This window comes from Grus americana, chromosome 15 (assembly GCF_028858705.1).
Source record: "Grus americana isolate bGruAme1 chromosome 15, bGruAme1.mat, whole genome shotgun sequence".
Classification (NCBI taxonomy): domain Eukaryota; kingdom Metazoa; phylum Chordata; class Aves; order Gruiformes; family Gruidae; genus Grus; species Grus americana.
Genome location: NC_072866.1, coordinates 9,549,616 through 9,573,129, shown reverse-complemented (window position 1 = coordinate 9,573,129; position 23,514 = coordinate 9,549,616). Strand labels below are relative to the sequence as shown.

General features: G+C 50.4%; 2 protein-coding genes across 2 annotated transcripts in view; one reads left to right on the top strand and one right to left on the bottom strand.

Moving 5' to 3' along the window:
- Positions 1-4,885: 4,885 nt before the first annotated feature.
- Positions 4,886-10,506, bottom strand: SOX8 (SRY-box transcription factor 8). Its single transcript, XM_054843631.1, has 3 exons — positions 9,760-10,506; positions 8,125-8,363; positions 4,886-7,182 (listed from the first exon to the last, which is right to left on the bottom strand). Exons 1-3 carry the CDS (start codon positions 10,200-10,202, stop codon positions 6,446-6,448), a joined length of 1,419 nt encoding a protein of 472 aa, XP_054699606.1. The 5' UTR covers positions 10,203-10,506; the 3' UTR covers positions 4,886-6,445.
- Positions 10,507-18,106: 7,600 nt separating this feature from the next.
- LMF1 (lipase maturation factor 1) overlaps positions 18,107-23,514 on the top strand; it is a 204,362-nt gene continuing 198,954 nt past the window's right edge. Inside the window, exon 1 of the mRNA XM_054843489.1 lies at positions 18,107-18,291. Coding sequence (XP_054699464.1) covers positions 18,114-18,291 — 178 coding nt within the window. The 5' untranslated portion in view covers positions 18,107-18,113. The remainder of the gene's footprint in view (positions 18,292-23,514) is intronic.

Sequence of the window (23,514 nt, the reverse complement as noted above, 5' to 3'; positions counted from 1 at the left end):
GCCGGCAGCTTTGCATCGCTTTCCCTAAACCAACACAGCCCCGGGAGCGGGTGGCGGAGGCAGGGAGGGACACCCTCTTATTTTGGATTAGGAGTGGCTTGGTTTTCATTCCTAATTGGTTTAAGATAAACTGAAAGAAGCCGGCTTTTAAACCTGAATAAGTGTGTCCAACTGGCTTTTTTTGCACGGGCTTCACTAAATCAGGTCAAAACCAACACTCCAGTTAAGCCAGTGACACAGTGTGCATGGCTGAGCTCCGCGGCCATATGGGAGCGGCTTAATAGGGGTCAGCAGGAATGCCGGCGGCTCTTTCAAGCGCAGGGAGGGCAGAGCCCCACTTTCAGCAGCACCCACCGTGTTTATCCAAGTGCCAAACCGTTTCTGAGCAAGAGCCCCCAGGCTGGTGGCAACCAGCACCCCACGGGTGACTCCCGTCCCGCTGCGGTGGCTCTCCTGCAGGCAGCACCGCAGGCAGGTTGCAGCAGAAGCCAGGGGTAGGTTTGTTTTCTGAGCCCTGTTAAAACTGGTTTTTTCAGTGCAGACTGTGTGGTTTCAGGGAAAGACATCGCCTGCCATTTCCCTCCTCGTGCGGCAAGGTTCTGCAAAAAAATAAACTCACTTTCTACCTAAGCCACAAAACCAGCCGCTGCTCCGGCCACAGCCCCGCTACTGAAATCCGCACTTCTCCACAAATACTCTGCGACAGAAACCCCGTGGCCCAAGACCCACGACGAGCCTCCTGGGCTGACCGAAGGGCCATCGTTCATGAAAACCCCTGCTCATCGTCAGGGAGCAGCCCCTGCATCGCATCGCATCACATCTCATTGGCAGGGATTGCCCTGCAACCTCTGCAGCTCTGGCGTGGGCTGGGGTTTCAGGACGGGAGGAGAACAAAGCAATTTGTAATAAGCACCATTTTCTGTGGTTTGTGCTCCAGGGGACTATTTTTAGCTCCTGCTGACTCATTTGGGAAATGGCTTCCCCTCCTCAAGCCTCATCCTTTGCCACTTGGTGCCATCCTTAATTCCTGCGTATAACATGCATAAAATGAACTTAAAATGACACCACCCCGGCTCAGCTGGCCGGTGCCGGAGGAGATGGGACCAGGGCTGGATCAGGCCTCCCTGGCTCCCACGGTCCTGGGCAGCTCCCCTCACATCGTTAATTAGGGTGCCGTGTGATGAACCCCCAAAAAACCTTGTGGAGCCTCTGCAGGGTCTCCAGGGAAGAGCGGAGCCGTGGTGAGGTACAGGGTCTTGTCTCTCTTGGGAGCTGGGGTTCCTCCGTGCATCGCTCACGCAGCAGCCAGCGGTTGATGTGAAACTCCCTGCTTTCACTCCCACCCCCCCAGAAAGGGAGTTTGGAGCACTTCTGCTGGTGAATTCACGCTTAAGAATTTGCCTTCAGGCTTAAAAGAGCCCTAAATCAATTGGACCCAACCTCGAAGGCTGAAAGTAGGGCAATATCGGGGTTTCCTTAAAGCCTTCCCCGAGGGCTCCCTGGGGACCGGGGCTGGGCCACGCTGTGTTCACCACGGCACCTCCTCAGCTCGCCCAGCCGTGTCCCAGCAGCTCCCATGGCCACCAAGCCGTCCCATGGCAAAGGAAGGCTTCACACACTGCTGCTCCTGCTCCCAAAATCTCTCCAGCTTCGCCCAGCAGTGTAGCTCTGCCTTACCAGGGTCACTGCCCGCAGCGTCTGCCCGCTCCCCTGAAAACGGCTTTTGCTGCCCTCCTGGTGCTTAAACACCACGTTGCCAAATGGCACTCATGGCTCTACTTATTTTTATTTTATATTTAATTTTTTTTCCTCCAGATAGCAGGCAACGTGTAGCCAGGGGCTGCGAGCACCCAGCCTTGGCCACGGGAGGATAAACGCCTCTTCTCATCTCACCGAGCATTGGGCTGGAGATGCTGGGTGAGGACAGGCAGCCCCGCAACTGCTGCTTCCAGGAGCAGCGTGTGAGGATGGCCAAATCCCTGCGTTCAGATCCCTGGGGATCCCGTGGGAAGCAGTCCTGCGTGGGAAGGACCGGGGAGCTCCCCCGGCAGGGGCTGTCCTGTACCCCCACTCTCGTGGCCCCGTGTCTCGCAGCACAGCAGAGCTGTGGGTCGGCTCCGGTGAGCCCGGCTGGAGAAGCCAGACGTCCCGAGGAGGTCGATCCGTAGACAGGGAGCAGAGATATACCCATGCAAAAGTTTATTAAAACTGAACGCTGTCGTAGAAATGCCATTTAAGAATTTCTTTGCTATAAACCTAATACACAACTGTAAAAAACGTGTAACGAAAGTTGATATCACTCCAGGAAAAATTATAATAAGGAGGATGGGAAGGGACTTTTTCCACCACGCAGAAGGAATGTGGCTACGGTCTATAAAATTAATTTCCTCTTTCTTACTAAACAGTACCTTCTGAGCAATTCAGATAAATAGCAACATTCATTATTCTCTGCACCAAAAATAAAAAAAAGAGGAACTTTTATCGCTTGTGTATTCCTGCAATTATCTTGAGAACTCTTTTTTGTTGACAGCCAGGGGTCAAAAGCCGGTCTTGGTTTCACCTGATCCCATTGACTTCTGCAGAGACATTCCAGATTCACGCCAACACAAGAACCATCAGAGCCGAGCTCGGGACACACAATGCTGCCATTCACGTCAGGAAGAGGCTCGGCTCATGGAAATTCACTTCTCTTTCTGCAGACGACATCTACGCATAAAAGAGAAGAAAAGGACAATGCATGAAAATGCATTTGTACAAACAGCATTAATTTCAAATCAAAATGCTCTCCTCTGAATATAAACTGTGGCCCCGATCAGTGATTTTCTCCTAGGGAAATGAAATGGGAGACTCGTAAGTTTAAGCGTACATCTGGGTGCGGAGAATGAACTTCTGGTGCTCTTAGAAATTTCCAGCGCACCCTAAAGCCTGCGTCACTGGGATTATCCAGGCCAGTGAATTTTACCTGCCTATCACCTTGTTGACCATCCATTTTGTAATGTCTCTGAATTTTACTCAACAGCAAATGCGCAGTGAGCATCCCCCACTCTGAGGGCAATAAAAGAAAAGTTGAATGTCACCATTCAGCAGTAGCTGGTCAAACGGGAGCTGCTTCCAGGAGCTGCAGAGGGGTCTCCAGGGCTCACATCATCACTTGTACCTACGGAACGGTACAGAGCTACAGCATTTTATTTCTGCGAAAGTTAGCAAAAGCTAACTTGATTTTGCAACGCTTATAGAAAGCAAAACCAAGCGTGGCCAAAAGCAAATGCCTTTCGAGTCTGCATATTTTGGATATGCATTTCCTTGGTGCAGTCGCCAGGCTGGCCCGGGGGCCCCACGGCTGCGCGGAGCGGAGGAGAGCAGGGCTCTGCACAAACACCCTGCAGCTCTGGGCCGTCCCGAGGACGTTGCGCTCCCCGGATGTCACCCCGTGCCAGGAAGCCACGGCTGGTACAGCACACCGGGAGGAGAAGAAATAGGAGAGAGGGAAGAGGTTGGAAATGTTCCCCAAGCCTGCGACTGGGCCCCATCCTGCTGGGTGCACAGACCCCCATCGCAGTCTCCCACGAGCCAGAGACGCTTCGGTGCAATTTTTAATTTCAGTATTTTGGGTGATTTACAATACCATCGCATACAGATATTTTCACAGTGTTTTAAAGATAAATCCAGGTATCGCTGAAGTCAAACTTCACTATTAAACATCAAGAACAAAGTAAAGCTAAGCACCGATATTCCCATCTCACCCCTTTTTTCTTCTTTTTTCCCCAAAGTGCGTGACTCGGGAGAGGAAGCCCTACCTCAACACGCAGACCAGGCAAAGCCGAAACACATCTATTTTTCAAGCACGAGTTAGGATAAGGCTTGAAACTTGCATTGTAACTGGAGGGAGGAGAAAGGAGGAGAGAAAGTCTCCTCAGAAAGTTATTCTCAGCTTTGGCTTATAGTGTAATAAAGTCATTTTGCCAGCAGTTTGTAAATGAGCGCAGAGAAAATGGTGTCCAGTTACAGACACTCTGGCAAGATAGCTCTTGGCAGATACCGCAAACAGCAAGCTCGCGTTGGGACACCGGTGCTCAGACTTTGTTAATGTTCTTGAGCTTCATTAATTGTCATCGCATTTATTTTCCCCCCGCGGTAAAACATTTTCCGCAGCGCTGCACTGCGACCAAGTCCTGAGCGCGTTTCTCAGGCGGGGGCGCCTGAATTTCCCTAATCCCAACTCTTTCCTCCCAATTAGGGCCCAGCCTGAAAATCTTGAACTGGTAAAACCAAACTGCAACTTAGTTTATATAACGAACAAACCAACAAACAAACAAGTCACAAATGTAACTATTATACTGACTGTATTTAAAAACAAAAACACTACATGCAACATATAATTTTGTTGCTATCATAATTAAGAGGTATTTACAAGGGCTTGCCAACCAGAAAACAGAATTTGTTACTGTAAAATTCCTACGTGCTGTACAGAACAAAATGAACTTGGTCTAAACCCATCCAGTCTGACCTTGCAAACCCTTCCTCATGTGAGCAGTCTCAATGAAATCCTATGAAATCCTTGGGATTACAGGCATGGAAATATACTTCTCAACGAAGTAAAAAAAAAAAAAAAAAAGAAATTTAAAAAAAAAAATCTCATAGTAAGACACCGTTTAAGTACAGGGAAAGGGAGCAAGAAAAAAAAAAACACCAAACAAAAAAACCCCACCAAACCAACATATTAGGAGAACAAACAAAAGTGATCAAAACATTTTATTCTGAATAGCCTGCCTCTTTCAAAGCTGTTCTCCGCATTTCTTTTCAGCACAGAAATAGGCTCAAGCAGAAAGAAAACATAACACGTACTTGATAAAAAGCAATTTTTAATTTTATCAAATTGATCTGTACAAAAGTTAGCATTGCTTAGGCAGAAGCTAGTGAAGAGAACAGATAAGTAACAGCCAAAGTCTTTTAAACTTTATACAGAAAAATAGATTGCATAAAAATGAGTTTTCTGTATTCTCCCCCACCCCACGTCCCCAAAAGGAAATATGCAAAAAATATTTTTAGAAAAAGAGTAGGAAACGTAGAAAAGGTAAAAAGATGATAACCTCTGAAATGTGTTTTTAGATTTACAAAGTTTTAAAAGGCACAAGTTACCATAAAATAGATGGTTATTATATGCTCAGCATACAATGGAAGAAGTAGAAATATATCAATGAAATATTAGTCTAAAACTAAGTACCTAAAAAAATTTTTTTTAGTGGAGAAGATTTTAGTTTCACAGCTTGATGGATGATATCTGGTCCCTAGAAGCCAAAATTAAAGCAGAAGTTGATAATTTCTCATTAAATTACATCTTCCTATAAAGTAGTCCTGGTTCTGAAAGTGTACAAAGACTCTGCAATGCCTTAAATTCAATTTTAACGCCCGAAAGCAGGTAGCCAGAAAAATCGCCTGCTCCTTTTTGCAATCGTTTTAGCCTCCCAATTTAATTAGTAACTTTCCCCCCCTCGTTATTTTACATTCCCGTTTGAGTTCCTTGTTGGTGACCAGGTCTGCGATGGGCAGATTCGTTCAGTCCCTCTCTCAAACACGACTGCTGCAGCGGTTCAAAACGAAAAAAACCCAAAAACCAACGAAAATCTATAGACTCATAACACCATTTTATTGTATCATCTCCACTATTTTTATGCTCCCTCCCCACCCCATCTTTAAAATCTTTTAAAATTCTACTTTTTGCACGAAATTACTTCATTAATTAAAAGACAAAATAATACAGAACATAAATACATATTTAACAGATTTAAAAAAAAAAACAACAAAACACTTTAAGCTTCCAAAAACAAAACAAAATGTTAATTACAGCCAAACCTTGCTTAGAAGAACTCTTGACTAAAAAAACAAACACTTCAGACATTTAATTGGTTGGTCCCACCAGACTCGTTTGTTCCCACGAGATTGTTACACGGAATAGCCGGGTTTTGGGGTTTCATCCGCGTTGGTCCGAGTGAGTTCTTGCCCTCAAGGTTGGTCCGCTCCTCACATTGCAATAGACCCTTAAAGTCTCGAACAGCTTTTTTTTTTTTTTTTCTCTTCCCCCCCTTCCCACCCCCCCGCTCCGCTTTTGCACTTGTCAACTTCCACGACGAGTAAGTTCAGTTCAGTCCTCACAGAGGAGTTGAATGGTTTTGTCCTTCATTTATTCAAAAGGAATCGCTGGTCCTTTTTTTTTTTGTGTGTGGGGTTTTTCATTATTTTATTTGTTTAAATGGTATTAATTAAAGAAAAATAGAGCTCTGTCCTTTTGGAGAGTTTTGAAGCAAGGGGACATCCAGTCGCAACGAGCAGAGTTCCCAGTGGCTCAGGAGGCACTTCGGAAACTATCGTGGCACTCCACGCTCTTCGTCTTCATTCCTTCATTAGTGCATACGTTGGGGAAGCCCTCGGGGGCTCCGCGCATCCTTTAAGGCCTCGTCAGGGTCGTATAGACCGGCTGGTCCCAGTTAGCAGTGGGGCTGTGGGCCGGCGGGATGGACAAGCCGTTGAGGATGGGCGTTGCGTAGGGACGGCGGGAGGAGTGGAAATAGGGATACTGGTAAATGCTGGAGGGGTAGCCGGGGTAGGGGTTGTAGTAGTTGGAGCTCTGGAGGTCCGTGTAGTCGCACTGGGAGCTGGAGAAGGAGGCGGCGGCCGTGGCGGTGGAGGCGGTGGTGGCGCAAGCCTGGGCGCTGTAGGAGCCGTAGTCAGAGTGTGCGGGGGAGCCGTGGGACTGGTCACTGTAGTGGCTGGGGCTCAGCTGCTCCGTTTTGATGTGCGGCCTTTGCTGGCCCGAGTCGGCCGACGATGGCGACGCCGAGGCCGGGCTTTTGTGAGTCCAGACCTGGTTGGTCCCACCGGTGCCCGTGGCAGAGTGGGAGTAGGACGCGCCGTAGGAGCCAGCGGCGGCGTTGGGGCCGTGGTCAGCCGGCATGGCGGCGTGGCCGTTGAGCGGCAGGTACTGGTCAAACTCATGCACATCAAAGGTCTCCATGTTGTTGATGACCTCGCTGCTCAGCTCCGAGATGTCCACGTTGCTGAAGTCGATGTTCTGGCGGCCGCTCTCCACGAGGCGGCGGCCCTCGTGCTTCAGCTCCTGCTTGCTGCCATGATGGAGGTCGGTTTTGGGGGTGGTGGGTGGGGTGGGTGGCCCGTGGGTCTGGCCTGGGGACAAAGGGACAGCAAGGCTTTAGCAAAAGTCACCACAAAACACCCAACTCCTTCAAGGACAATTCAAAAAATGCACATTTTTCCCCCCCCTCTTATTGCAAGAGGGGAAGGGGAATTTAAATCTATGGCCCCATGTTGGAGGTGACTGATATCCCCCTGCGACCATGCCAGGGACCATGTCCTCAGCTGGGGCAAACCACCCGCATGGGTGACGGTTCGCAGTGGGGAGGAGAAGCTGGGGAGCGCACTGCGCCCACCAGGATCACTCTGGGACATGGCGGGACGCCCCTGGCTGCACAAACTCCCCCTCGCCTGGGAAGCACAACCAGGAGGTGGATTCGGAGGGACCCGCTCAGCCTCTCCCCGCCGGCAGCCTGAAGCCAGCCCAGCTCTCCCGGAGGCAGAGAAGCCGTCCCGGCAGAGCAGGCCGGGGCCGGGATCCCCAGCCAGGCTGGGTGAGAGCGCAGACGCGTCTGAAGCTGCAGGACGTTCGCAATCCTCCTGGAATCTGTCAACACGCGCCCCGTGCCAATTCGCAGCGCTGCTGAGAAGCGGGGAGCTTCAGGGGAAAGCCGCGTCTCTGGGACCCGCTCCCCCAGGCACCCTTCACATGGCCAACAGATTATTAACCCTTATTAGCTCGCCATTAATTCTCCCTGCTCCCGGGCCAGCTGGGAAACCAGGGTCCCTGCACTTTAGGGATTTCCTATTGCACAGTCAGCTCTATAAGCATTTACTAAAGAAAACCTTGGCCACGTGCACAACCTGCTGCAAAACCACAGCTCTCGGGGCAATGACTCCTGCTTTCAGATGGCCCCAATCCCACCGATATTCGTTTGGGGGGCAGATGAGCCCATGCCCACCAGCGGGTTCATGTCCCAAATCAACATGCCCGGGACCTGCAGATTTTTTTTTTTGCCCGTGAGGACTCTTTACCTGTGTGATCGCCGTGATGGTGGGAATCGGCCATGCCTCCCAGCCCGCTGTCCGCTTTGTAGATCTGCGTGCCTGCGTGGTGGCTGAGCTCGGCTCCGGAGTCAGAGTCGCTCTGCCCGGCTTTTACACTTTTCCTCCTCCGTGGCTGGTATTTATAATCCGGGTGATCCTTTTTGTGCTGGACTCTGAGCCGCTCAGCTTCTTCCACAAAGGGACGTTTCTCATTTTCGCTTAATAAACTGGTTTGGGATGGATTTTTTTTTTAAATAAGGAGGGGGGGGGGAAAGAAGTCCAAAATTAGTATCTTTTCCTTACAAGTTTTCAGCCTATTTTCAGACCCATGCATCCCCACTTCCCATACACTGATTCGGGCAACCAGAAAGTTAATTACAAAATAAATTTGCTGCGGCAAAAAAGAGCTACATGATATTGCAAAAATGTATTAAAATACCAGCTATAGAGACGTGGAAAAAACTGACCGCTATGGATACCGACAACTGGGCAAACCAAAATCCCCCTGTCCCGTTTTAAATGCCTTTGTCAAATATTGTTCGTATGTTTGCCCTACAAATGCCACCCCCTCACCGTGACAAACAACGCTGCCCATTTCCAGTTTTGATTAGTGCTTACAAAGAAACCACGAAGACAACAGCGATGGGATTATTTTTTTCAAAACTCTCCCCCACCCGGACCTCTCTTTGAAAACTCTTGGAGAGTCTCAAACCACAGCGGGAGCATCGCTGGCCCAAGCAGGCAGGAGAGATGCAAGTTTGGTACAGCCAGACATGACCGAATATACCACGCGGTAAAACGTGGCTCGTCACAGAGCCTTGGAAAGCAGAGCGCAGTCAATTGCCGCCCAGCAAAAAAAGTTTGCATCGGTGGGCAGTGCTGAGCATGCGAGCACACAGATAACAAGGGAAATTAGAAGATTAAAATAACTGCTAAAAGTCAGCTTGTTCGGTTTTACAGTTTGTTAAGCAGCAAGCAAACCAAGGAAAAAAACTTTTAGAAAAAGCCGTTGTAAAAGAAGCGATTTTGTAAGTCTCTGTCTCCTGGGGACAGGGACGTGGGAAACTCTATAGCCAGGAGAGGAAAGGGCCCAGGCTGCACATCTCAGCGATGGAGCAGGGAAAATCCACGCGTGACACAGCGCTGGGGCAAGACCCATCGGCAGCGCCCGGCCGAGCCCGCTGCGGCTGTGGGTGCCCGGGCCCCTGCAGGGGCTTTTTTCGGAGCAGAGACCGGCATGTCCTTTGCAGCGTGCCCACACGCTCTGGGGGATTTCTGCAGTTCAGTTTGAAACGCTTCAAGAATCCCCCGCGGGCAGAGACGGGCAAAAAAAAAAGAAAAAAAAAAGATTTTTTAAAAAAAAAGAAGAAAAAAATATTTTAGAAAGCGGTGGGAGGGGGAATCCAGCCGCGCACCCCGAGGCAAAGCCCCCCTCGCCTCCCCGCACAGCCCGCGGGGGTCCCGCCGGCCCGGCCCCGCAGCGCGGCGGGGAAGGGGGGGTGTCCGTGCGCGGCTCCCGCGCCCTCAGCCCGGCGTGGAGCGGTGTCCCGCGGGGAGTGCGCGGCGCGGAGCGAGGATGCGCGGAGCGGTGCCCCGCAGAGGGATGCGCGTCCCGGGACTCACCGCCAGAGCTTGCCCAGGGTCTTGCTGAGCTCGGCGTTGTGCAGATGCGGGTACTGGTCGGCCAGCTTCCTGCGGGCAGCCTGCGCCCACACCATGAAGGCGTTCATGGGCCGCTTGACGTGCGGCTTGGCCTTGAGCGATCCGTTGCCGCGGACGGGCATGGGCACCAGGCTCCAGTCGTAGCCCTTCAGCACCTGCGAGACGGCGTCGCGGATGCAGGCGGGGAAGCGCTCGTCCACCTCGGCCGCGTCCACCTTAGCGCCCAGCGGAGCGGCGCCGGGAGGACGCGGGGCGGGCGCGGGGGCGCAGCCCAGACCCTCGGAGCCGGCGGGGGACAGCGGCGAGTCGGAGTCCGAGTCCACGTGGGACATGGAGCTGGTGGTGCCCGCGGGGCTGCACGGAGCCTCCAGCGCTTTGTCGTGCTCCTCGGTCATGTTGAGCATTGGTGGCCGCGGGAGGGGCGGGTGGGGGGGGAAAGGGGGCGAGGGGCAGAGCCGCCCCGAGGGCGAGGATGTGCCCGGGCGGAGCGGCGGGGGCCGCGCACCCCTCCGCGGGCGCCTGAAGAGCGAGAAAAGATTAAAAAAATAATAATAAATCTAGAAGAATAAAAATAAAAGACACAAACGCGCAAAAATCAGCCGAAAAGCAGAAAACAACCAAAACCAGTCCTGCTGCCGTCCCGGCGCCCCGCTCCGCTCCGCGCCCCCCGCGCCCGGCCCGCCGCCGCGCTCCACGTCCAGTGCGAAACTCGGCCCCTGGCAACAAGTTACTTTAAGGCGAGGGCAAGCGGCCCCTCCTCCGGCGCCGCTCCCCATTGGCGGAGCGGGAGGGATTATTTACATAAGGGGCGGGGCTCCCCGCCGGCGGGCCTCGCGCTGCCCACCCGCCCGCCGCACTCCCGCCGCTCGGCCGGCCGGACCCGCTGCCGCCGGGAGGTGCCGCCGCCCGGGGGGCGGCTGGACGCGGCCCGGCCGGGGAAGGGGCCCCCTCTTTCGGGGTCTGTGGAGTTCGCCTCTACCTCCGCCGCTGCATATTGTCCGGGGGGTTTCGCCGCACCGCGGTACTAGCGGGGACCTCCTGGCGGCGGGGGTGTGTTTTATACCCCCGGCGTGCGCAGAGGACCCCCGTCTTGGGTGGGTGGGTGGGGGGGCCACTGGGGAGCGGGTACGGGGCGGCCCGAGACTGCGGGGCTCGGCGGTGGGTTGCTGAGCCCTTTTCTAAGCCCCGCGGGACGGGACCGCCGCGGTGAGGAGGTGCGGAGCGGGGACGGGGCGGCAGCAGCCGCGTCCCGGGGCTCCGGTCCGGCGGGACGCACCGGGCGGTTCGTGCCCTGGGGACAGCTGGTAACTTTCTAAGCTTCCAAGGGAGCTTCTGGGGAGGTCGGTGTGTGACAGAAACACCGGCCCGGCCCTGTTGCAAGCGGGGCCGGAGCTGCCCGTGTGCTCCCGCAGCCGGTGCAACCCTCTGGCAGCCGAGCTCCGGTGCCGCCGTGCGCCCCCCGCACCCCCGAGCGCGTCGTTTCTCCCTGCTCTCTCCAACGGGCACATAACGGAGGAAAGCAGCGGATTACTGGAAAGAACCGAAACGAGCCCCTCCGCGTCCCCCGCCCCGTCTCGCCTCTCCCTGCAGCCTTCCCACCTCCGGGCTCGGTCCCGGGCACCGGGGAACCTCCCCGGGAGGCAGAGCCGGGGCTGCCCTGGCTGCGTCCCGCCCGACGCCGGCGGCTTTGCACCGTCCGGAGGAGGATGCAGCACCTCGGGGTGAGCCTTTGGGTTTGGGGGGGTTTGTCCGCAAAATCTCCTCCCCGGCAGCACCGGCTGCGGGAGACCCCGGTGCGGGGCTGTGCGCCACGGGCCCCTCGGCAAAATCCCCTTTTAAAAAGATCTCCCTGCTCGATCCGGAGGGTTGCCCCTCTTCAAGCGAGCCCTGGGTTTGCAGCATTTATTTGGAGCATTTGATTCTAATTATCCGTGGAATCCAGCCTTCTAATTGCGACTGGAAAAAAGCAACTCCCCAAATTCCAGTTTTATCCTCTGCTTCCCCCCAGCCCCGCTACCCCCCGGAAAAAGAGGGTCAAGTACAAGATTTACAGGAAAAAAATAGAAATTGTGCGAGTGTTTCAAGCATTCCAGCATTTAAAAAATAACAGGAATGTGGTGGTTTTGAAAGCATTTTGTTTAATTACTGCAATGTATAAGCACCTCGAAATAAAACATATACGTTGAATTTAAATGTAACACTGCTTACATGTGCTTTAATGTCTGTATGCCTCCTGTGTGAAAATGAATATATTCCGTTAAAGCGCAAAGTCGGATTTTAATTTATTTAAACATTCTCTCATTTCCTTATTAGTAATTTCTCAAGATTTAGGCTTTCAGTTTGTAGAGTCACAAAATGAGTTACCTTTAGATAAAGTTTTTATAAAATATAATTTCACAAAGCATCTTTAAAAAAATTAATAAAATACTGTCTTTAACGCTCAAGATATACTATATGTGTTGAACTTGCAAGTGAGGAATAACTGAACTTTTCTTCCAGGGCCCAATCCAAAGCTTAATGAGATTGTGGAAGAGTTTCTGTTTCTCTGGGCTTCAGACCGGTGGCTTTGCACTGCTGTTGGCAAAACTTTTTTTTCCCCCTCATGTGACATATAATTAATGTACATTTCTATAATGCCTGTCTCTCTGGGCTCTCATAGCTCTTTAATAAGTTTACCTTACAAATGACCCAAGTCACAAAATTTCAGTATTTCATCTGTTTTAGAGGTGGCTTAGTCAAAGCAATAATCACTATTTTTAGTCCATCTTTTCAAAGACAGCCTCTCCTGCAGAGCACCTTCCTTGGAAGATTCAAACCTCATTGCAGGACTGAGGCTGGGAAGGGATTTGTGGGACACTTGGAGCTTTGGGGCAAGCCCATGAAGGTAGGAATGAAAACAAGAGCTCCTATTTTCTGATCCCTGTCTTCAACTACAAGTCAAATTCCTGCAGAAGAAGCCTCCAAGGACAGCAGGAATTAGACATTGGTTTTCTTCCTCCTTGCATGCTGCTGCCTTTCACAGCTCCCCAGCTCTGCCCGAGGCAGGGAATTGCATTTCCCAGCCCACATGCTTGAATTCCTCTTTGTCCTACACAGGTAGGAGGAGGAAGACAACTTTCCGTAGTTGCTTCCTCTTACTCCAGAGATTGGCACAGGAAAGAGGTAGTGCCTGGAACCAGAGCAGGGTACGTGTCCTGCTTCATGTCTGATTTTGTGATCTTGCACAAACTATTTCATGTCTCTGAGCATCAGTTCTGAGCTGAGCTGGCGGAGGCAGCAGCGTTGCCCTGCCTCGCAGACTGATCCGAGCTGGGCAAGGCTGTGAGAAGCTGAGATGACACAGGGAGAGGAGGGACCTGGGAGCACCTGGGAAACTTCAGTAGCTCTGGTTTCCTGAGAAGGTCACTCATCCATGAAATGGAATGAGATTACGCTGGGACAAAAAGCGGGTTCAAGTGGCGTCATTTGTCTTATGGGGTCTCATGTTCAAATGTTGTGCTACAAAGTACCAGTGATGTTTGCACAGGGATGGGCAAATGATGGAGCTTCAGGGCAGGTCTTGCAGTGATCCTATGTGATGCATCATCTAGACCTGGCCTAACACTTCTCTGTCTTGACCCAGCCCACTGCAGGGCAGGCCCTGACAGCAGGATTTCTGGGAAAAGGGTGCAGATCTGGGAAGGAGGAACCGAGATTCCTGTTGCCCAGTGGAGCCTTAAAGAGTGCACCCAAGTGGGCTACGTTCAGAGAGGATTTGGTGGAAAAAGAGAGCTGGCTGTTCCTGACAGAAAGCAGGCACAGCGGAGGTCTACCAGCTGCCTGTCAATATTGGTAATATTGCTCGATTTTCTTTAAAGTCTGACACGGTCTCCGATAAAGTTCCTGGCCAGCTCACACCAGCATTGCTTAAGATCAGGCACTAAATACAAGGTCTGCATGCTCGGCTCCATCACATTGTCACTTGTCACCTGGGAATGCGCAGAATCCCCATGGGATGGAGGTGGCTTGACCTCCCATGCCCGTTGCTCTCTGCCATACCTATTCTTTATGCAGGAGTAAAGTGTGCATGCGTGGACTTCAGAGTAGTTGGAGCCCCACAAATGTCAGGGAGGAGACATTTCATCTTCAGTAGAAGAGAGGGCAGGCATTTTCAGAGCATGAGAGCACCTGGAAACCACTGCACATGATGGAATACGCTCTGCAAGGCACACACATGCTGCAGTCCTTCCCTGGCTGGATGGAGGCCCAGCCCAAAGGTAAGCTCTATCGCTTAATCTGATCAAGCGGTAAAGTCATCATTTTTCAAAAATTGGCTACCTTTGAACTGTAAGCAGATTTTACATGGGAATTTCAAAGAGCAAATAGAAAGAGCATTACAGGGGAACTAAAAACAACCCCTGATCAGATAAGAGTAACCTATGCGTCGTGTTAAAATAAGCCTCTGACATCTGCAGGATTAATGCTCTGCCCAGAGGATTCAGCAGTTCAGTGGCAGCTCAGAGATTGCTGTGAAACAACGTTCAATCCTTTTCAGGAAAGCTCCTGATATCTGGAGCAAAAAAGGAAAAAAAAAAAAAGAAGAGACCTTTACTTTCAATTAAAATAGCAGCAGAAGAGCTGAAAAGCTTTGCTCTCAAGATGAACGGTAGTGGTGGGTCCAATCCTACACTCTCTGCTTGTGAGGCTTCCAGCACACAACCGGTGCCTGCTTATGCAGTTTTAAGACTAAACTTATATTGCTCGGCTGCTTGCAGATCAGTTCAGGTCCAAAATTTGTCTTCCGTTTGCATGAAATAAGCCTTGCTCCTCTGAACAATTCAGGAGTAAAAAGGACAGAACCTTTTTGCAAATTTTAATTAAGACTTGGGGTATTTAGTCCTTGGCATTTCCACAGCTCCCACCACTGTGCCTAGCTGTGCTCTCGAAATTCTTGTTTTCACCTGCACAGCAGGAGTGAAAAATTACTCTGTGCTGTCATGAAAGTCACTGTGTGCTCCCACCACAGCAAGAGCAAGTCTTTATTGCACAGCTTCATCCAAAGCCTGTCATTAGAGGTGTTTCCATGGATTGTGAAAAGCTGGGGACTCGAGGCTCCCACCACCATGAGTGGATGCAAACTTGCACCCGTTGCACAGCTGCTGCAGTCTGCTGAGAACAGGGGGGGGAAGAGAGAGGCTTAAGTTTAACATTAGTTTTTACTATGTTAATGGGGTGCTTAGCTCCAGCATCCCTCCTCTTTCTGGACCAGAATGGATTGGCAGCTGCAGGGCGAACAATGGAGGAACACGTCCCCCAGCAGCTCTTTTCCAACCCATGAACATTTACCTGGCGTTGATACAAGAAACTCTGCACACCTGCACTGGGCAGGACTCTGCTGACCTCTCTCCTGCTTGAAATGCAAGTGGAGAGGAGTGCATGGCATTCCTAAGCCCTTTTCTAGGTTTTATCACGGCAGCAGATATCGGAGAAAAGCTTCAGTGTGAGTCAAAGGCAGTGAGGGCTTCATGAAAATCTTTACATGTTACATTGGGCCCGGTGTGGAATTTCTGCTAAAATAAAATAGCCCTTACTAACAAGCGCTTTTATGATTATTAATTTTTTAATATCCCAGTGGAAAAAGTTAACTAGTGGCTTGTTCTGAGTTTTTGTCTTGCAGCTTTCCCAGCCTGAAGCTGCACAATCGTGCTGCTGGCAGTCAAGGACCCGGAGGGGAAAGCGATTACAAACCCGAAGGGGATGGCCTTCTCTTTCGGTCTCAGGAAATGTGCATGCGTAAAGACCAAAACCCGTGGAAAGGAAAATATATGTCTATGTGTTATTTCTGTTAAATTTTCTAAGATACCAGCATCAAAACAAAATTTACTTTTGCAGGATCAACAACACACGTGTGCGTTACATGTTAAAGGTCAGGTGGGACACTGGCAAAAGATCTCTTCTTTCCTCCTGCACAGCACAGGCTGGATGGCATCTTTTCAAAATAATGAAGAAGCACAATTCTATTAATTATGATTACTGTGATTATGAATTTTGTCCTATGGTACCGCTTAGGAATCCCTCTTCCGAATCAGCACCCCCTCATTATAGATGCTGTACAAACACAGGAGAAAAAAAGGTAATTCTTCCTCTGAAAATTTTTTCAGCCTTAATCCTGCTAACCCTGGAGTTAAAGATCAGATTTCCACAGGGAAGGATCAGGGATTTTAATGGCAAAAAATACTACTGCTGGAAAAATCTTCACTAGTAGAAGGAAGCTCCCAAATTCTTCGCGAGATCCCCATCTCTCATTTAGCAAACGCAGCTGAACGCTCAGCGGGATTGTGTATAACTGCATTATACATAATTGAATGTATGTTTTCTTTAGAGGAGCCCCCAAATGTTAATGCTGCTTTACAAAATAGTTATTTCTGCGCACATTCACTTTCTCTGTTTTATTTAAACCCAATTCCTGGCAGCCAGAGGGGCAAAAGACTAGACCTGAATGAACACAGAGTAATTTAGGGTGCCAGGGACAGCGCGGTTGAGGTGCTGGCGGGGACAGCTGCTGGGTGCTGTGACAGTAAATGCTTGTTTCTCTGTCACTTTTGCAGCTGTTTGGAACACAGCAAAATAGGGTCGGGCGGGGGGACGTGGCGGCGCGCATTTTGTTGAATGAAGCTCAGCATCAATGATGCCTCAGCGCCTGCCTGCCGGCCTGACATTTATGAATCGCTTTCCCTTTGAGATTTTAAGGCGCAGAGCCTCGCTCTTAAATATCTTGTTTGCGTTGCTTGCTTGGTTCTTACATTGTTTTCTTTTCTGATACCTTACTTTGAAAAGAGGGAACGTGAAGGGGAAAATCGTGACGTGGAAATAAAAGCTGACAGTAAACAGATAAGCAAGCGGAAAACCCAACAGCGATGATGGGTCCGTGCAAAGCTGCGTACCAGCCGGAACTCAGAATAGAGAGGAGGTCACGATGTTCTAATCTACCATTTTATTGCACTTTTTCCTTTATAGCTTGATCCATCCTCCAGTAAAGCTAAAGGAAAGGCTTCCATTGCCTTTTATGAGAGTTGGATCGGTCCTCTAGAGTAACAACATTTTTCTGCCATTTAATAGACTTAAAACTTCACAGCTCGTGTTGTTGAAACGCGCTACTGACACACAAGGAACCCCAAGCTCGGGTCGGCCGCGTTTGGTGTTCGTTCCTCATCATCCCAACCTCGGGGCGATCCTTGGCAACAAAAATCAACCCAGCTCAGTGCTCCCTTCCCAACTCCAATTATTCCTTTTTTTTTTTTTTGCTAAATCTTTACCCTAAACCCTCCGCTCTTCCTCGGTAATTTCCTCAATTATTCAGTTTGTTTTACAGACATTTCCATTTAATGTGGAATTCGCTGTTAAAGTTTCATAAAGACCCCACAAAGGAAACCATTAGCTTACATCTATTTAAGTTTATCTGGCCAAACCTCGTGGCTAATCCAAAGGGAGAGCGCAACTGCAGTATACCAGAGGCCTTTAACAAATAGCTTATTTTTCTTTCCCTATACAATGCACCATTATGTAGTTTTTTTTCTAGGGAGAACAATGCAAGCAGCAGTGATGGGAAACTGGAAAAACAAAAGAGGCATTTAGAAGGGACCGGTTCACAGCCTGAAAAGCATTGAATAATGTTACACCTGATAACAGATACTTTCTCAGAGACCATCGAATGGTTTAGCACGCCGGTATTTACTTAAGTGGGATACAGGACGCACGTCTGAACTCATCGATGACTGTTGAGGCCGCTTTATTAAAGTGGTTTTGCTAAAAAACGGTATTTATGAACACAAGACGGAATCAAGTGCTTGATGGCTGTAGACAGCATGAAGTAGAAATCACGGCAGCATCAGGAGCGGCAAATGCTGAAAGCCGGAGGAATTTCACTTGACGTTTTTCCTCAGGGATGGAGCCCAGGGGAGGCAGGGCGAGCTGAGGGGGCTGTGGTGCCGCTGAGGTCCCCGGCCTCCTTGGGCGGGAGGCGGACGACTGGTTTTGGAGCCAAAGCCTTCCGTTTAGGTTTGGGGGGCTGTTTTGGCAGTTGTTTTTTTTTTTAACTTTGCACTTTCTCGCTGTCCCAGGTCAGTCCCTGAGGTCGGGCCGTACGGACGCCATTTTTCCACAGACCCCCCCCGCCCGCCCCCGCTGTAGTAATAAAGCCGCCCCGGGGCAGCCTCCCGGCAGCCGCAAGACTGTCGCCCTCATGGCCCGGCCTGGCCCGGCCCGGCGGCGGCAGCCCGCGGCGCGGCGGGGGGGCGGGCCGGCCGGCCGCACGCATGCTCGCTGCGGGCTCCGACATGGCGGCGCCCAGCGCGGCGCTGAGGCAGAGGCGGGCGGCGGCGGCCGACGGCGCCCCCGAGGCCCCGGAGCGGGCTGCGGCGGGGCCGGCGGGTAGCGGGGCCAGGCCGCTGCCGCTGCCGGGCACCTTCTGGCTGACCCGCATCGTGCTGCTGCGATCAATAGCCCTGCTTTACTGTGAGTCTCCGGGCGCTGCCCCGCGCCTCTTTCCACTGCCCGGGGAGTGGGTGGGGGCCCGGCCCGGCGGAGCCCGGGGCTGCTGCGGGCGGCCGGGCTCGTTGCCACGCAGAACCCCGCGAAGTCCTGGGGTTGCCCCGTCCCTTAAGGCCTTCCCCGCTGCAAAGCCTCAGGTGGGGCAGGCGGGACCCCTGCCACGGGGAGGGGGTGAGCCCCCGGGTGCCCCGACGGTGGATGCTCGCCCTCCCGTGGGGTCCGTGCTGCTGCCGTGCGAGGCCCTGCCGTGGTGGGAGCAAAGGCCCGCGACTGTCTTATGTACTCCGTGGTGAATTTCTGTTTGTGGGACGGGGAGCTGCAGGGTGCCTTGCCCCAGCTCCTGCGTCCGGGCCCCATCCTGCCATGGCAGGGGTGCAGCAATTGCACTGAGGAGCCCTGCCTGCCTTTTACCGAAGTACTGCTCAGTTTTGGGTGTTGGGGGTACGTGTTTGTGTACGCAAAGCTTGAGGAGGTGACTGAGTTGTGAAATGGAAAGAGCCTCTTGTTTTCAACTCTTGCTTTGCTGGTGGGATGGGGTCTGTGCGGTTGGCGGCTGGGATGACGTTGGGTGATGTTGGGGCTCCTGTGTTGGTAGAGCTGGAAGGAGAGTTTGCTCACACCACGAGGCTGGTACCTGTCAGCAGAACAGGGCAGAGCTGGTAGTGCTTTTTCTTTGAGATAGATGTTGTGAACTAACTGCAAGAGAGAAACTCCTTGTCTTACACAGAAGTGGGTCTTTAGCATTTTATGTAGCACTGGAGAAACACGACATCCTTGGGTGCCAAAACTACTAGTTGGGACCTGATATGACCTTAAAATGGTTGATGGTGAAATCTGTTCCCAACCTCGGCTGTGCTTGTTTGGCTCTCACTTTGGCAAGGAACGCTGAGAGCCGTGCTCGGAGCCCACTAGTGCTCCACTGAAAAAATATTCACAGTGAAACCTAAACTGACATGTAACACACTATGTTACAAATTCTAAACTTGCCCCAGATTTGTCCACAAAATCGTTAGGATTTGTAGGCTGCCAGCCTGCTTAGATTATTTTGCATCAAAACCATGCAGAAGTTGTAGTTTTGTATGGTTTTGACACGTGCTCTGTTTCTAGTTTGGTTTCAGCTTTTGGTAAAATGCAGGGTTATGACTCTTTCAGTCAAAATGAAAGCGATTCTGATATTCCCCCGTGTGTAAATCCAGACCGCTGAGTTTCCCGTAGCTCGGTTTGCAGTTTCCTTATGAAAAACTGATTAGCGTTCTCCACTGTGCGTTCAGTGGAGGCCACTGATTTCTGATCGCGGATTTGGGGTTATAAATGTGCCACGTTGGTGACCAAATGCTGTCCTGTAGGGTGGTGGTGGGAGTTGGTAAGGGGGCGATGTGGCAGAGAAGGGCAAAGAGCGAGTCAAACATATGGGACCTTCTGGTGAGTGGGAGACCTGATTCGGATCAACAAGAGCATTAAGAGGTGAGGAGTGAGTATCCCAGGCAGGGTCAGGTGAGTTACTGCGTGGAAATGATTGAAACCTACAGGCTGCAGGGAAAAAGGGAGAGTGAGAATTTGTAAGCTAGAGGATGAAGCGGACGTGGCAGGCTGGTGAGTGAAAGCAAGATGACAGAAAATAGGGAGAAGAACTGGATTTGGCACTTTCTGAAAGAGGAAAGGGGAGTGGGAAAGCCTGGGAGTGGCAGAAGCAGGGAGGAGACCCCAAAATCCTTCCGCAGTCCAGAATGAGGAAACCTTTGAGAGGTGGCCTCGGAGGAAAGGATTTGGGTACCAGAGCTGAAAGGAACAGAGTAGGAGGATGGTTCTATCCTTTGTAATGGAGGAGGTGCAAGAAAGGAAAAGTTTACCTGCTTATTATGCAATTTCAGCTTGATTGCTATCAGGTAACAGTGATTTCTGCTGTTTATTTTGATTGAGTAACAGCCAGCGGACCCAAAGCAAAAAACCTAGGGTGGATTTGAGATGGGTCAAATTCTGACTCGGGCTGTCACTTGCAGCGGTGTTGGGGCTCCAGCTCTGATCCCAGCACAGGGGAGATGCTGTGCAGCCTACACTGAAGCACTTGTGGGGCGGAAACTAATTGATGTGTCTGCAATGGAGAGATTGTGAACAGGCAGATTCCTCTGTCAAAGGCTGCAAAACCATGACATGGCTGTTGGGGTGGGATGCTCTCAAGGGAAGGTGGGTTGCCTTTTGATCTCTTCTGAGAGCCTGGGTTTAGAAACAGCAGAAAACAATTTAAAGCCTCTGTACCAAGCACCTCTTCCAAGCCCTTTTCTGAAGATGGAACCATTTACTCTGACAGATTATTTTTTTTCCCAGACGCGGCGATTCTGCACACGCCGAATCTCAGACTTGCTGAGGAAATGGTTGATGCCGTTGTGACAGTTCGACATTCCTCAGTCGTGGGATGTTTTCCCCCTTCTTTCATTTCACCCTTTTAAATGTAACCCTTTCATTCCTGCTGTGTTAAGCAACAAATCCTTTGGGGGGGACCTTGTGCTAAAAGCATCAGGGAAAGTGGTCACCCCTTGATGACTGTAGCTTCTGCCTATTAGTGCAGGTGTGTGAGCTGAAAGCTTGTTCTCCTAGGTGGAAAGGGAGGGATGGGAGAGGGAAGGACCCTTTGGATGGGATGGAGAGAAACATGATTTGGGGTGTACAGTGATGCTGAGGTGAGAATCACTAAGCATGATTGGGGGGGCTGTCATCTCCTTCCTGCCCTCCACCCCTTGAGAGGCTGTTTTATTGCCTGCTGTGAGCTGGGGAGATGATTTCCCTCTGGATCTCCTCTTGTGGAAGGAGGACAGGGAGAGCAAGCCAGGTGTGAAGTGTCCTTCTGTATGTGCTCCCTTCTCCCCACCCCCTTTGGTTATAACAGCTCTCCTTTTTTTTGAAGGGAGTTTCCAGAAACAGCCAGAGCCTGGGAAGTACCTGGCAAAGCAGCTGTTGTCTGAGAGGCAGGTTAGAGATGGGAAGGTGGGAAAGGATCTGATGATTCGTGGGGGCTGGTGACCAAAACCACCTGCTGCTTGCAGGAATGGGAAGGAAGGGGAAAATGGATCCAGGCTGGAAGTGCTCAGTGAGGCTTGCTCTTTGCAGCAGGGCTGTGCCAGTGTGGTCCTCCCAGCTAAGCACTAAAGTAAATGAAATGCCCGTCTCTGCAATTCTGTTTTTAATAGGAGCTAGCACTGTGCACTTGTAAATGAGGTGACACCTAAATTCTTTTAACTGAAAGCCCTCAGAGACATTTTCAGATCTGGGACCTCTTTCTCCACTAAGTGAGTGGGTGCACACCAAGTTGTAAAACCTTTCCAGTGGAGAATGTGAAGTAACACAGAATCCAGCCCTGAACAGTGAGGAACAGAACAATTGTGTCAGTCTTACCCTGTGCTCTGCTCCCCAGACCCCTCTCTTTCTTTCTGTAGAGGCATCTTTGTATAGTACTGGTGGGCCAAAGAGACTTGTCTCTCAGACTTCCACCATTGCATCCTGTTCATCACTTGCTAATTGCAATTGCTAATATGGTAATTCATGGGACAGGGAGGCTTCGAGAAATGCCATTTTGAGATTTGAAGGTTTTCTGTCCTGGTCTTGCACTGTGTGATTGTTCTTTATGGCAGGAATTGACATTTTGTAAATACAGAAAGCCTTTGAGATCTTGCTGGAAGTCCTGTTACAGGTAAATAGCTGGTCCCAAAGCTCTCGACAACAAATATGCATTATTGGTTCCCTTCACCCTCCTTCTAAATCATTAAGTGCCCTTTTTGGATGATTACTATCATCAGATTCCAGATGTAGATGTTTAAGTAATTAGATACCACCCTTTCCAATTTACAGAGCCAGGCTCTGTAGAGTGCTTTGAAATAAAAGCGATTATTTAAATCCAGTTTATCTTCCTTTTCCTTACATATTGTTTAATAGTAGTATTTTCTTTCCCCAGAGCTAGAGCTATGGGAGGTTCATGCTATTTCTTCCTAATTCTGAAATCTAAAGCCTTCTCAAGGGGGTTTGGCTTCCTGTAGGTTCCCAGCTCTCCCCAGTGTCCTTCCTCCTCTCTCCACAATCTCCTCTGCTTTCCCCCTTCTCTTCCCTCAGTTATATTAAAAGGCTCCCAGTAGCTTTCAGCTTGCCTGACCAGGATTATAGTACATCTACGGACACTTTTTCTCCTCTGAAAGGTTTTATTTCAGCACAGTGCTTGTTAGCAAGTCTGGATAGCAAAGGCAGTATGTTAGCACTGTGTCCCTCTAGCAAGCTACGTGTCCTCCATTTAACTCTGCACGAAAGAGCTGTGTAAGTGAGACAAGCACATTTGGTCCTGAACAAAGCATTTTCACCGTGGGAAGGTAAATTAATAGCAAGCAGTGACAGTTTAAGGGAAATGGTAAGAACTGAGAAGGAGAGAATCTGTCTCCCAGTTTGCTGTGTGCGCAGAGCTGGTCCGGAGCAGAGGGATCTTCTCAGGGCATTCTCCAGCTGCAGGCTGGACTGTCCCTGGTGTGGTTTTGAACAATCTGGGACCTATGGGGAGTCTTTTTAGCAGTGCCACAGCCCAGCCTTTTCTATTTGCTTTCACTTTATTTCAAACAAAGAGGCAATGGGGAGATAAGCACTTAAAAAGCCTCCAAAGCAACCACCCCAAAGTCTTTAGCTTTGCTGCAAATGGCAATAAAACAAAAAAGTGTTAAGTACAGACTACTTTGTTGTGTGTTTGTTTGTGGCTGTAGGGTTGCAGGATGAAAAGGGCGTGCTTGGTTTCACTCTGGCTCTTTGCTCGGTACTATGGTGTTGTTGCTTCTGTGTTGCAAAACTTTGCAGGGGAATTTATCAATTGAAAACTTATTTGATTACTTTCTCTGATAATAATGAAAAGACCATGCATATTCTCCCCCTTCTTCTTTTCAGTAGTACAACCTCAGCTTGCCAGAATCCAGCACAGGGCCTTTTTTGAATGCCTTGTTGGGTCAAAGGTGCACTTGATATATGGCTCCAGGCAGATTTTTTGTGTGTGTGCAAAGTGTAGTTTGGTTTTCATGCAAAGCTCTGTGCTCTTGGTTCATTTCTTCTTGTGGTTTGGGCTTTAAGTAAAAGTTAAGACTTCTTTTAATGGGGGGAGAGAGAAAGCCATATGACCGGAAAGGTTTGGATTTCACATCTTTAAATCTTTACAGAGCATGAAGA

Excerpts from the sequence above, each read along its gene's own strand:
- SOX8 (XM_054843631.1), bottom strand. The coding sequence starts at position 10,202 with ATGCTCAACATGACCGAGGAGCACGACAAAGCGCTGGAGGCTCCGTGC. Across the intron at positions 8,364-9,759 it reads ACCCTGGGCAAGCTCTGGCG|TTTATTAAGCGAAAATGAGA; the intron begins GTGAGTCCCGGG and ends ATCCCAAACCAG. Across the intron at positions 7,183-8,124 it reads CCATCACGGCGATCACACAG|GCCAGACCCACGGGCCACCC; the intron begins GTAAAGAGTCCT and ends CTTTGTCCCCAG.